The following is a 13,234-nucleotide window of genomic DNA, read 5'->3' as shown; positions in this document are numbered from 1 at the left end:
AATTTGTAGACAGTCATTATTGCTAATAGATATTTTTGTACATAATAAATGCATCAGACTCTTAATGCATCTGAATGAAAGAATTAATCTGTTGTGTCTGAACGTTTTCCAACTTAGTTTTATGGTTCACAGTTTGTATAATGCTAAAAAAAAAAAAAAAAAAAACATCTGGAATTAAAAAAAAAAAAGTTACTTACTTTCACTGTTGCTTCTCCCGTTCCTGTGGCAGTAACTTTCACGTCCTGGTTGATGTCATTAAGCTGTCGAAATTTTAATTTGTAATTTAGGAAAAAGCAAATCATAAAAAAAAACCTCAAAGTTTTAAAAAAGGAGGTTGTGATCTCACTTTAGATGTTCTTGTGGCGAACTGATTATCTCTGTTAAAGTTGAACTTGTCAGGCTTTGATCTGCCCGGCAACAAGATGTCAACATTCAGATCGTATTCTGGTTCTTTAGCTTTGGTCCAGTACTCTGCCACGGCCTGGTACACGATAATGGTGGCCTTGGAAGACAGAAAAATTACAAATGAGAAGAATTAAGAAAAAATCTAGTTCAACTACGGAAAGTGATATTTCCCTAAGAAAAAGTCTAGAAGTTTAGAAGTTACCTGTGTTGATCCATAGCCTCCACCCACTTTTTGTTGTTGGTTAAACCATCTAACGATAGGCCGTGCGTCTTCAAAGTGCTATAATGAAAGAAGAGATGATTTGAGCCTGCTGTGCGTAGCACTTGTACTTTTGTTTTTTTAAGTGGCTTTTTAAAGTGACTACTAATAAACAGTTTATATCCTGTCCACCTACATTCAGAACAATTCAGCACAGTAGTTAGGGTTAAATTCTGACTTAAACCAGCAGTGCTTTCTCTACATAGGCTGCACAATTTCAATGCCCTCTCTCCCACGGTTATTTCCTTAATCTGTGCACTGTACTCACAAATCAGTTTGTGCTACAATTATTTATTTATTTTATATATTTTTTTAATTTATGATAGAAGAATAAAATCACACACATGAACAAATAATGCAAAAGACACATTTTTGTACCACAGTAATCTTATCATGCTTGAAAAGGTGTAGGAAGAACTAAGAAACTTATGAAGTCCTACCCCATAAACCCAAACCATATTTTCAGATGGACACTCATTATTAAATCAAATAAAAAAACATAAGTTAATTAATCTTCCATCTTACCTGGGTTTACACATGTCTAAATATATACATCCATACCCACACACTCATATTTCATTAGCTTCAATTTACATATACACATTAGTGCTAACTCTCACCTATATTTCTACATTTTGTGAAAATGACCTCCTTGTATATATATATTTTTAAATTGTATTAAATTTTTACTTTGTTTTACCTCCTCTTTTAACCTGTTCCATAATTTTACACCATGAATTGAAATACAAAAGCTCTTTCTATATTCTAAATTCATGCAGGAGTAATTCTCCCCATCAAGTCCATGTAATAAGAACAATCTTCCCATTCCCTTTGCAGCAGTTCTCTCTTCGCCCACAGTCATAACAGATGCAGCAGTAATAAAGAAAAATATTTAACTTTTTATTGTTGAACCCCAGTTTCTATGGTAGTTTGTTTTAAATACAACTAGAAAAACTGCAGGTCATAACCAAATTACAGTAGGATGCATTGATCAGCCTCTTTCACTTCAACTATTTCAAACTGCATATCTCATTTTTTTCTTCTCAACAAGCAGCTCCATCACTCTATAGTCCTGAACATATCCTTATAAAGTGTTTGCCCCAAACTGTAAAAACCTTTTGATTTTAAGTTTTTGATGGCAGAGATTCACTTTTGAACATGCTATAGATTTAGCATTACTTTCCCCAAAGCATTTAACCTAAAACCTGTAAATTTAATCCACCAGTGATGAGATAAAACCTGGTTTTAGAAACTCTGCATAAAGAACTAGAAGGAACAAAAAAGATGTTAAAACAAACTTGTGAATTTCTTCAACAGACATTCAAAAATTTGTCTTTCAAAGTCACAATGAACAAATAACAATGGCTCTACTCACCTGAGCTCTGACCAGAGCCAAGAGAGCATAAGCTGTCGCCTCTTGTGTGAATGTCTTTTTTCCAGGTATGGGCCAGTGGTTTAACTCTGAAAAAGAATTTATTTTTTTTTTTTGTAAAAATATAAAATATTTCTGACACGGCTTATAAATTGCAATTTCCACAAGATGGGTAGTGCAAATACCAGGAGAAGCAAACTTGAAGAGGATGTCCCTGTTAAGTTTGTTTTCATTGGCCAGAGCGTATGACGTAATGGCGACGGCATAAGGGTTGGCGAGGTTGGGAAGACGTCTCTCAAGGTAGGTGACGGCTTTTTCTATACTGGATGGAAGACTCTAGGGAAATGAAAAGGAGAACATGGGAATAAAATGGTTTGTTGGGAAGCCATCGAGATAGAGGATATCAGTGTGAAAGCATAAACCTTTGATATTCCGTCCTGTTTAATAACGTCACAGAGTTGATTTCTCCTAGGAATGACAAGGTCGAGATACTCACATTTAAAGTTGCTCCACATATTGTGCGTGATTCCTGCATGGCAATCAGGCAGAAGGCCGTCATGGAGGCATCTGAGTCTCCGCCAAGCACATCACCCTGAATGAGCACAAACGCAAACACCAACATGTCAGGTAACATATTCCCTCATCATGGTCAAGGAAGAAAACAAGGGGTTTTGTTTTAGATGAAAATCTTAAGTTTCAGAACATTTTAATGGAGGAAATAAACTTATCACATGAAGTACAGGAATTTGAATTTATTTTTTGGGGTTTTTTTGTAATAAAGCTTCATAATATGATGATTAATTTTATTGAATAGGATGATAAAAAATAAAAAAAAACAAAAGCAAGACTTAGCTTAAAATATTTAACAATCGATTATTTAAACTAACAATGACCTCAGTCATGCTCCAGAGAACTGTATCTAACAGCCTGTCGCCTCTTTCTCATGCTAGTTTGGTCACACTCTGCTGTGGGACGGCAGCAACAGAAATCAACTCCTTCCAGGAGGATCAGGGTTTTTTTTTTTTTTTTTTTTTGCCAAGAAGCAAAAAATATCTAACACAAATGTACTTATTGTGTAATGTATGTAGTGGTGCACTAACCTGCATCTCTCTATGGTGTACTTTTCCAACTTCTTTAAACATGCCATCAGGTTGCTGAGCGTTGAGGATCAGATATTTCACAGCACCACAGATGTGTTCATTTTGCACTGCTATCAAGTTGTAAGCTAAAGAAAACACCTTGGTCACATATGCTGTCAGCCTTGTGGGGAAGAAAACATTAATAGTTTAGTTCATCAAACTGCATATAGAACAAATACTGAGAAGTGAGGTATTGTCTGCAAAAAATACAGTTGACCCTTGAATGCCTTACCAGGTGCTACTTCCATGATTAGCCCACACAGCAAATGAGCCATCTCCTTTACGATACGCTAGCTCGTTGTTGTATCCTAAATAGATAGTAAATTATTAGTCTATTCACAAATATCCACACATTCATTTAGTCAACAATCAAAAGAGCACACATTTCAAGTGAAATCCATTTCTCTTTACATCTAAATGACTTTACCAGTTCTTATGTGCTGAAGAGCCTCATTACGTTTGTTCAAACCAACAGCCTCCCACTGATCGGTTTTGTCCAAATATGTGGTTGCAATGACTGGCAGAGTCATATGGATCATGTTCTGCTCTCCACAGCCTCCGGGCTGGTAGATCAGAGTACCCATGGATCTACCACTAATGGCATTCTCCACAAGCCCAGAAACCTGTTCTCTGCCTGCACACACAAAATAAAATCAGTAAATTGACATAGGATAGTCAATTTTCAAGCAGCTGTCTCTGCATAATTCATGTGGGTGTAACAGTCACAGAAACTCACCAGTCACAGAAACTTGTGTGCTGGTTGGTGCGTTTGGTACTAAATCTTTCCTGGGAATGTTACTGTTCAGGATTTCCACTTGTGCTCCACCTGCAAGTAGAAAAGTACAATTGAATTAGTTAGGAAAAATATTTCCACTGTACATCAGTGAAAATGTTAAAGCATTGCTAATGTGTGAACATACCCTGTCCTTTCTTAACTGGATCTAGAGGTACAATCTGGGCAGTTTTAACCAGAACGCCTTCAGGCTGGGAAAATATATAACAAATATTAGAAACAAACATTTATTGCATGGTTCTGGTAGGTCAAAGCAAAACAAGAAAAAAAAACAAAAAAAAACAACATACATAAATATTGAACAGATAAGTATTCGATGTTAGAGTAGGGCTGTAACGATTCCTCGAATGATTCGATACCTTGATTATTAAAATTCCTCGAGGAAAATGTATCTGTCTCTAAGATTCGTAAAATTATGTTTTATTATTTAGCACACCGCGTTCCGGCCGGACCATTATTTGTGTTGTGCAGCGCGCTCACTTCCGCCTGTGAGTTATTGCTATGTGCTAGCAGCACAACAGCAAATTTCCAGGTTTTTGTCGATTTTTGGGGGACCAATAAACATTTTTAAATCATCTGACGCAATCCTTGGAGTACGACAGTTTTTCTCCTCGGAAATGAGTAGTGACCGTTTCAAAGCGACCAGTGGGAAGGGGACTGTTGGTGTATTTATACGAGAGAGAGATAAGGGAGAGCGATTTCTGATTACCTGATTAATTGTAAAAAAAAATATTCGGAAATTATATATATGCTGTATAACTGCTGATGGGAAGCACAGTACTTGATCCAGATGGAGTATATATGAAGTTCGGATTTCTCAGTTTACCCCTTGCTGTCCAACACACATGCTAATAAATTGATTTCCATAGGTCCAAATGAGAATGTTGACCAGTCTGGGGTTTGCCCTGTTAACTGTGAAAGGCTCTTTGTCTCTCTTACCACAACGCGCAGCATCTTCATAACTCCGTCATTAAGTGATGAGTCCTTGACAGCTGCCTTGACCTCGATGCTACGCTCTCCTTCCTTCATTGGAATAATGATGAATGGTACAGATCGTGTAGTTTGGGCTCCAACTCTGACCTCCTGCCGGTACTTCCCACGCTTAGAGGCTACGCTGCACACGTTCTCTTCCTCAATCAGTTCCACACGAACCTTGAGGACAGGATAAAGATGGAGAAAAGCAATTAAATGTAATCAACTAAAATTCTAATATAGAGTCAGAGTGCATAAAAAATTTCTAACTTCCATTTGTCTACAAAACAGACCATTTTCTGTCTCTAGGTAAACGGACCCTTTCTGTGTTGTGCTGGTTACATTTATGTAAACCTATGCATAGATCTGTTGTTAGTAATGCCGACTAATTAACATGAATTATAGACCTGAGCCCTAAGTAAATTCAACTGCTTTCATTTTTAGACCATAATTTGAGTAAACAATGTCATTTTCCCCATTTTTAGCTTTTGTTTAATATTTCCAGTTCGATATAATCAATATAATTGTCTCGGTCGTGACCAGTGAGTCAAGTGCAAATCATCTGGGATGTGTGACTGATAGGAGAGGAGCAGGGCGGGGCCACACACACAGTTATTGTGCAGAGTGAACTTGTTGTGATCTAATAAACCTCTGCACTTTACTTTTTCTCTCCTAAACAGAGAATCAACTCCTCTATTTAGACTACAATAAGAAGATCATTATTTCTTGATTTGTTTTCTCTGTGCCGTATGTATTGCAGGCTATGTAAAGAAGCCCGACGAGAACATCAAACAAATTATTTTGGCCCGACCCAGCCCAAATTTGTAAACTCTAACTTACAGTTATTTGGTCTGGGCTGTAGTTATGAAGGATCGCTTTAATTTCAAGCTGCTCCCCTCGGACGGCGGAATAAGGCAGCCGGAGATCAATGAAAAATTCCTTACGGACAATAACTTCCAATGGCTCGCCCACACAGATACCTTAAAGATGAAACAAATAAAAAGGTAAGACACCAAAAGAGAGCAGAAATGTAAATGTTGGGAAAATTATAAACTTAAGTTGCAGAAGCCTCACCAAGTGTTCGAGACAGACTGATGCCAGTGAACTGCCAGGTCGTGATTGAGTCTTGCAGAGGAACATTTCTCTCCATGGACATGGCCTCACTAAAACACAGATCGGCAGAAGCAGATATGAAGGTCGAGCATATAAAATTGTTACCAAATTATCTTTTTATAGAATACAAGATCTGTGCAGGTTTGAAATGACTCACCAGTTGGGGGCATTGGCTGGGCAGCGAGGAAGCTGGATGTCGATCCACAGCCAACTTTCGGGGAACTTGGTTCGAGAAACAATTTCATTGCTGTCCATGTAGCTGTCATCGGACTCACCTAAAGGGTTGTTGCACATGGGATCATTAACGTTTCTTTTAGGAAAGTAAGAATACTGTTCCCCACCAATTGGTTCCCATTTCTTACTGCGAGCTAATTTGAAGTTTTCTTCCCTCCTTTCAGAAAGCTGCGTTTTCATCGTATTACAACACTGCAGGAAGGCATCAGCGCAGGCTTGACCATCCACAATATATGCCTTACGCTCCTCGCAGGTGTATGAAAGTGGAACTTCTTTCATGCCGTCCAAACAACATTCTCTCTCCAGCTCATTGGTAAACTGACTCACTGTGAAAAACAAAGAAAAGCTATGTGTTAAAAAAGGCAGCATACATGTAGAAACAGGGCAGTTAGAACAAATAAATCTAACTTGGAAAGACATAACACTGTGGTAGCTTAACAAATGGCACAATATTTGGTTATTGATTGGCTAAAAACTGTGTTTCTTACGTAGCGTAGTTCTAACTTCCATGATAGTTGTGGATCTTTTCCTTTTGGCGCTTGGCTTGCAGCCCTTTTCTGAAATAGAACACAAACCACATCTTTACAAGACACACACACACACATATACATATATATTTCAAAAACCAAAGACATTGAAAGGACATTAATTGGTTATATAATAACAGCTTGATGCAACCTGAAAAGCCTCTTATGTCCAAAGCTCTTACGAAGGAGTAAGTAATCTATTAAGTTGTCAATAGATGTAACAACATTGTATTAGTAATATTCAAATGCAGCTCTGGTAATACTTACTGACTAAATGTACTGAAAGGATTTACTAACTCTTCTGGAAATTAATTAGAGGTTGACTTTTTAATTTTAGAGTGAGATTGTGCTTCTGCAATGAAAAGTTAATATATGTCAAGCTCTTTCACTCATCTTTACCATGTGGGTCTATAAACATGCCTGACACTGTATAGTTTAAGGTAGCTGCACTTTGTAAATCTATTTTATTCTTAAACAGAATCAAATTTAGCTTCATTCAGATTGGTTGAAGTGAACTCACCTTGTCTGTAGGCAGTTCCTGCAGCGGTGCTTGACTCAAACACCAGCCCAGCATCAAAGAACACGTTCATACTGTTGCTCCCACCACCTGGTGTGCAGCCTATGTCATGATGCTCTACCTCGTCCCACACCTGCAGGGTGCAGAAATAAACCAACCAAAGACTTATGGTTAAAGAAAACCAGACATACACAGTCAATTTCTAGATTTTTAGATACGGTAGGATGTACCTTTTTCTGGGTGAGACGGTGCTTGTTGTTCAGGACGTAGACGCCTTTGTCAACTGCGACGAGTCCCACGGTGGCCCCTGGATCTCCTGTGACTTTCAGAGTGAACATCCTGCGAGGCTCATAGGACGGAAGTGGCCTCTTTGACTCCAAGGTCAACTACATGGGGAGAAAATAGCACAAAAAATTCAAAAGATTTAGATACCAAGGATTAGTCCAGGTTTGTCTCAGAGTCGGTGGAATGAGTCTTACTGAGCCCATGCACGAGTCTTTCACATCCACCCAAACAGAGTCCGACACCACTTCATTATCGTTTGTGTGGTAGTAGGCTATGATGCGGAACGAGGGCAACATCTCTTTGGTGATGGGAAGAATTAGGGAAATTAGAGCTTGGCCTCTTGTTTTGTAGCGCTCAGATTTCAGCAACTGGCCTCTGCTTAAGATCTAGGGTTGACGGAAAAACATATGAACAGAAATCCAATGTATACTGACAAACTAAGAGAGGTGTAAATCATCCCTCACCAGGTATGTGATGTCCTTTTGCTGTGGTGGTTTGTTGAGGTTGAGGTTGATTTTCAGGTTGTCTCCTACTTTCACCTCGGCTGTGTCTATGCCTGCGTTGGAAAGTTCCCAAGAGTGTTAAGACCCAGCACATCATGCTGATAACATCCACAGTTCTTCTCAATAGTTTACCGGTTCTTTCCTGACTGTGTGCACTGTTGTGGTCTTGGAGTATGACTTACCTATGTGGATGTAAGTCCTGCTATTGGTGGCATAAGGTAAAGAATCCATCTCAGCTGTTGCTTGTCTTGCGGGCGTAAGTTCGGGTTTCTCTGTTTTCGCCTGTAGTCCAAAGGAACACATGTTTTTCAAGATTAAGAATCAGGGCATTATCATTTTATAAAATTTACATTCCAGTTTTGTTGTTTCTCTTGGTTAGCTAAACATTTTGCAGTCCACAATAAATTGAATTGTCTTACATTGCGTCATACTGACCGGCAGTTTTAGTGTGTAGCTGTTAGTTTGGCTTTGAACTGAAATGTTATGTTGTTTTACTCACAGAAGTGTTACCATCGCCATTACTGTGGTTTCCCATTACTTATTTATTTGTATTATTTTTGCGTGTGGTGGTCGGGCGAGGAGCCCATTATAACTGCCTGCAGTTCTAGCATTAAAAAAAAAAAAAAATCAGCAATTTCTTCACTTGTACATTTTCACTAGGCTGTTGCTTACAGTGATTTGGAGTCTAGCATCCGTTGCTGCTGTATTGATGGTAAGCCTTGCCATCCCATTTGATGCTGTGGATCCCCTCACATTTCCAGGAGTGATCACCACTGGGATACCTTCTGCTGGACTGCCATCAGGATTTACCACTTCAACCTACCATAGGAAAATGCATCAGTTTCTGAATACCTCATCACGCCACATTTCATGAAAAATCTCACGTCATTGGATTAATTCATCCTTCAATTGGTACTAGATATGAAGGACATATTACAGTTTAAATAGTACGAAATGAGGGTGCAGTGTTAAAGATGCCTCTTACTTAAGATAAGTCATTGTACACGAGTAATTTTCTAAAGTTTAGGGTTATTAGTTGATAACATTTTGACAGTAAAAGAAGAAAACATTTGGTTCTGTACCGCAACATCAAAGGACATTCCTGGTTTGAAAAATTTGGGGGTTCTTGTGAAAGTGATTTTGTAGGGCGACGTGACAATCTGGATGCCTCTCAACTCTGCTTCCACCATTTCACTGCCTACATAAAAAAAATAAAAAATAAAAAACAAATAAATGGATAGAATAGTGCTGCTTAATCACCCGTTGTTTTATCAAATAAAAAAAACAACCAAATGATAAAATCTTCCTTTGATCTGAGAAACATGCACATTTTTAAATCTCATCAGATCAAGAGAAACATATTTAAATATATATGAAATGATCAAATCATGTTTTGCTTTTCGTTTTTTAAAGGAAGTTGACTTGAAAACTTTTTTTTAGCCAATGAGCATAACTCAAGATCAAAACTACCTAACATGGAAAAACACAATCGCTGTTACTCACCGCTGTCTGTCAGCACACTGACTGACACAAAGATGGCTTTTCCCACAAGATCGTTAATATTCGGGAAGGTTTGAGTGATCTGATTCCTTTTCAGTATGACCTGCCCTTCTCCATTTGTAACCTGCGATCCAACAGACCCAGGTTAAGTTCTGCCTTTTGCTTGCATGAAATGTATGCTTAATGGAGAACTGAAAAAGAAGAGAGCTCACCATGACTCGTGTAAGAGAGTGTGGGAGGCTTTTCTTCACCTTATCTTCCATAATGCCAAACACCACATAGGCAGTCCCGTAAACCTCCTTTCCAAACAAATACCTACGCATAAAAAAATCACTCTTAAAGCCATATTGTAAGAGAAAAACAATAACATAACAACCCTATTTATTTCATTTTTAACTAATGAAAATCTTTCACGTACATAGCTTTGATGTTGATGACAAGTTCTTGGCTGTCCACATAGAAGAAAGGGACCACAGGCAGCAGCTTTACCTCGAAACTGGGAAGCACTGCCAGATGAAAACATTTTTGAAAATATTTTTCTACCAGATGAAAACCTAGTTAATTATAAATATACATAAGTGAAAACACTGTATTTACCATATTCTTTGACCTCAAATGTAGCGTTGTATTTCTGCTGTGGGTTGCTCTTGAACTTTGCCACCACCTGCCACAGTCCGGGGCTGAGGAAGCACACACACACACACACACACACACATATGATTTACAGCAATCAGTTGAGAAGAATGAAATATTCACACTAAATTTGCTTATCAATTATTGAACTCAAATAAAATGAAAATTCTAGTATTTGCTCTTATTTTTATCCAGAAAAATGTACAAAGGAAGCCAGATAAAATTAGCATATTATTCACTTTTAGCCATTAAAAAAAAAAAAAAAAATTGTGTTCAGTTTAACAAAAATCCAAAGCATTATAATAAAATGTTTCAATGTGCTTCCTGAATCATAAAACTAAACCTCTGCACCTTATTTCCTTTTTGTGTGTAAATAAAATTCATGTAGATCTTGACTATTTAACAGTAATTATTTGGTTGAATATGACCAGGTGAATGTCATTCAGCTACTTAAAACAAGTTTTAGTCTTCAAAACGGAATACCTGACAATGTCAGCAAGCTGGTAATCTCCAGAGAACATGCCACCATTAAGAGCGACTGAATCAAGAGGGATGGTGATGTCCTCAGGCGTCTAACCAAAAAACAACCAAACAAACAAAAAACTGCTTTTAAAAGTAAACCCAACGTCATTCATTGACCGACTGGTCTGGAAGTAAATATGTGCCAGCAGGACACCAATGCTGGTGACACATATTTACTTCCATAGAGCGGGTTCAACTCCCACTTTTTACCACCAGGGGGCAGCATGATTCAAATGTGAAACTAAGTCACTAAATGGATACCAATGAGGGAACACAATACCACAATTTCAATGTCGACAGAGGCATCAACTTGGTTCTCATCGTTTCTTTCCACAGGCTCCATCTGAGGCGTCAAGGCAAACATCCTGTAATAAACTGACACGGAGAGAAGAAAGTCCTTTTTACTTCTCAAGACCTTTTATATTTATATTTCATAGCCAATACTTGGTCATATATGTTGAAGACATTTTCACAGCAGGCAATAAAAATGATCATTTCTAAATATTTCTGGTTTTACTTTGTAATCTGTAAAATAAATCAAGGACCTTTGGGTTATCACATCATTGTGAGGCATTTTGTTTTGTTTCCTTTTTTTATTTCATTCAATTATGATTGTATTGATTGATTGGTTTTCAGTTTGAACTTGTGATGCTGTTTTCATTCTCACTTTATTAGCAGGGGGGAAAATAAAACATATCTCCAGAGATATAACTATTTTAGGCCTTTAGATGAAAATTACAATAAAGCTATAAACATCTTTCTAAAAACAATTGAAATGTTTTATGTTTATGTTGGAATTAAGATTTCTATTGAAAACCTTATTCAAACATAGGACAATTTGGAGTTTTAAAACTGATTTATCAGGATGAGTAAGTTAAAAATAACTGTTTTTGTCTGTTTTCATTGTAATTTATTTATATTGTTTTAAATATTCTGCATTTAATGAGTCCAAGGTTGTAAAGCTTAATTTTGATACCCTCAGCATATCGGTGATTTGGCCCTGTTTTGCTTTGGACTCACCTTTGCTGTTGGGCGTATAGAGCGTCTTGTCGGTCTGTATGAAGATGTACCCAGACTGGAAGGACACCAGGACAACCTTTTCCAGCAATCGGCCCGGAAACTGAGCTTGCACGTAAACATATTGTTTTGCGGTGGGATCCTTTCTGAATTCTCCCACTGGAATCTGAAATCAGAATCAAAAGACGGATGCTTTGCTTCAGGAGCTGCAACAGAACCCTTTTATGAAAAGCCTACTTTTGCGTCGAGGGATGTTAGCAGCCGTTTGAGTATTTTACTCACCGTCACTTTTCCCAACCCCTGGTAGTTATTTGCACTGTTGAGGATCACGGTTGTCCCAGTCAGCTTCTTGTTTTTGGTGGGATGGTTCATCACGTTGATGCTGACCTCCATGTCCCCTCCAGTGCAGTCCTGACATTCAACAAAGATGTTTTCTGCTGTTCCCACACGCATTAGGTTGGGGGCAGACATCACTTTGCTACAGAAAGATCAAATTGTACGTTATTTATTTTGAAAGATACATTCTCTGGTTAGCACTTGTGCGAAACAATAATTTACACTAAATGTGCTGCAGGCATCAAAACATGCATTGGACAACGGAGACTTCTAGCTGAACCCTTTCTAGGTTTCCTTAAATGTAGAGTGCAAAACGGAATAATGAACAAAAAAAAGAATAAAATAAAATAAAAAGTAGATTGCATGTACCCCTTGCATGCAATATTGTAAAGTATAATGTTGGGCTTTCAGGGAAACTCTTGTGTTTTTGCAGAAAAGCACTGAATGATTACTATTGCATTATTATATTATTGCTCCACTTGAAACAGCAGAAACCTGCTTCAAGGCCTTTTACGTTGCAAATTGTCCTCTGGTTACCGTTTTGTGCAATCTTTTCATATTTGTTTGTTCAGTAGTGGACTTTTGATCTCCACTCTGGACTTCATACTTAATGAATGAGCCATTGATTATCTTGATTAAGATCCAGCAGAGGATCAATGAAGCTTATGATGGTGACGATCGACTCTGTTTGCCGTGTCTGGAGCGAGGCGAGGCCACGCAAACACTGCGCAAAAAAATTGAGGGCAGCTGTCTGGCACCGCTTGAGGAGGCTTAACGGACAGCAGTTCATTATTAGAAAACTGTACTAGCAGTAAAGATTTAGCAAACTATAAACTTCTAAAATATTCACACAAGAAATAAAAAATTTAAGTGAAGGCATTTGACAAAGTATACCAACTAATTTAAAATCTTCAAGAAAACAAACTTTAGCGTTTTTTTGTTGTTTTTTTTTTAATGAATTTTTGTCATGCTTCAAACACTCAGGTGTACTTACAGGTCAGCTCCATCAGCCAGGGAGGCAAAGGCCAGAGAGGCCAGCAGCAGCAGAAGAGCTCTCCTCATCCTCCGGTCCGGTTCTGATCTGCTGCCAGGGTAGACTGAGCCTCG

The 13,234-nt window shown here is 38.0% G+C and overlaps 1 protein-coding gene across 1 annotated transcript in view; it reads right to left on the bottom strand.

The window, feature by feature from the left end:
• The window catches only part of c3a.1 (complement C3a, tandem duplicate 1), an 18,196-nt gene extending 4,962 nt beyond the window's left edge, over positions 1 to 13,234 (bottom strand). The window contains exons 1-33 of the mRNA XM_015045705.1: positions 13,122 to 13,234; positions 12,074 to 12,269; positions 11,795 to 11,957; positions 11,055 to 11,149; positions 10,736 to 10,824; positions 10,217 to 10,299; positions 10,038 to 10,125; positions 9,832 to 9,934; positions 9,623 to 9,743; positions 9,202 to 9,317; positions 8,792 to 8,938; positions 8,302 to 8,401; positions 8,081 to 8,172; positions 7,811 to 8,002; positions 7,562 to 7,717; positions 7,335 to 7,464; positions 6,776 to 6,844; positions 6,416 to 6,613; positions 6,211 to 6,328; positions 6,015 to 6,103; positions 5,781 to 5,920; positions 4,908 to 5,120; positions 4,096 to 4,159; positions 3,912 to 4,001; positions 3,603 to 3,809; positions 3,408 to 3,483; positions 3,137 to 3,296; positions 2,533 to 2,628; positions 2,222 to 2,372; positions 2,040 to 2,125; positions 608 to 685; positions 347 to 502; positions 198 to 260 (exon numbers count right to left, since the gene is read on the bottom strand). Of these exons, the coding sequence (XP_014901191.1) occupies positions 198 to 260; positions 347 to 502; positions 608 to 685; positions 2,040 to 2,125; positions 2,222 to 2,372; positions 2,533 to 2,628; positions 3,137 to 3,296; positions 3,408 to 3,483; positions 3,603 to 3,809; positions 3,912 to 4,001; positions 4,096 to 4,159; positions 4,908 to 5,120; positions 5,781 to 5,920; positions 6,015 to 6,103; positions 6,211 to 6,328; positions 6,416 to 6,613; positions 6,776 to 6,844; positions 7,335 to 7,464; positions 7,562 to 7,717; positions 7,811 to 8,002; positions 8,081 to 8,172; positions 8,302 to 8,401; positions 8,792 to 8,938; positions 9,202 to 9,317; positions 9,623 to 9,743; positions 9,832 to 9,934; positions 10,038 to 10,125; positions 10,217 to 10,299; positions 10,736 to 10,824; positions 11,055 to 11,149; positions 11,795 to 11,957; positions 12,074 to 12,269; positions 13,122 to 13,189 (3,993 nt within the window). The 5' untranslated portion in view covers positions 13,190 to 13,234. The remainder of the gene's footprint in view (positions 1 to 197; positions 261 to 346; positions 503 to 607; positions 686 to 2,039; positions 2,126 to 2,221; positions 2,373 to 2,532; positions 2,629 to 3,136; positions 3,297 to 3,407; positions 3,484 to 3,602; positions 3,810 to 3,911; positions 4,002 to 4,095; positions 4,160 to 4,907; positions 5,121 to 5,780; positions 5,921 to 6,014; positions 6,104 to 6,210; positions 6,329 to 6,415; positions 6,614 to 6,775; positions 6,845 to 7,334; positions 7,465 to 7,561; positions 7,718 to 7,810; positions 8,003 to 8,080; positions 8,173 to 8,301; positions 8,402 to 8,791; positions 8,939 to 9,201; positions 9,318 to 9,622; positions 9,744 to 9,831; positions 9,935 to 10,037; positions 10,126 to 10,216; positions 10,300 to 10,735; positions 10,825 to 11,054; positions 11,150 to 11,794; positions 11,958 to 12,073; positions 12,270 to 13,121) is intronic.

Source organism: Poecilia latipinna, unplaced genomic scaffold (genome assembly GCF_001443285.1).
Source record: "Poecilia latipinna isolate Pla-1442-1.1 unplaced genomic scaffold, P_latipinna-1.0 Scaffold740, whole genome shotgun sequence".
NCBI lineage: Eukaryota > Metazoa > Chordata > Actinopteri > Cyprinodontiformes > Poeciliidae > Poecilia > Poecilia latipinna.
The sequence above is the reverse complement of the archived record's forward strand: the minus strand, read 5'-3'. Positions and strand labels throughout refer to the sequence as shown.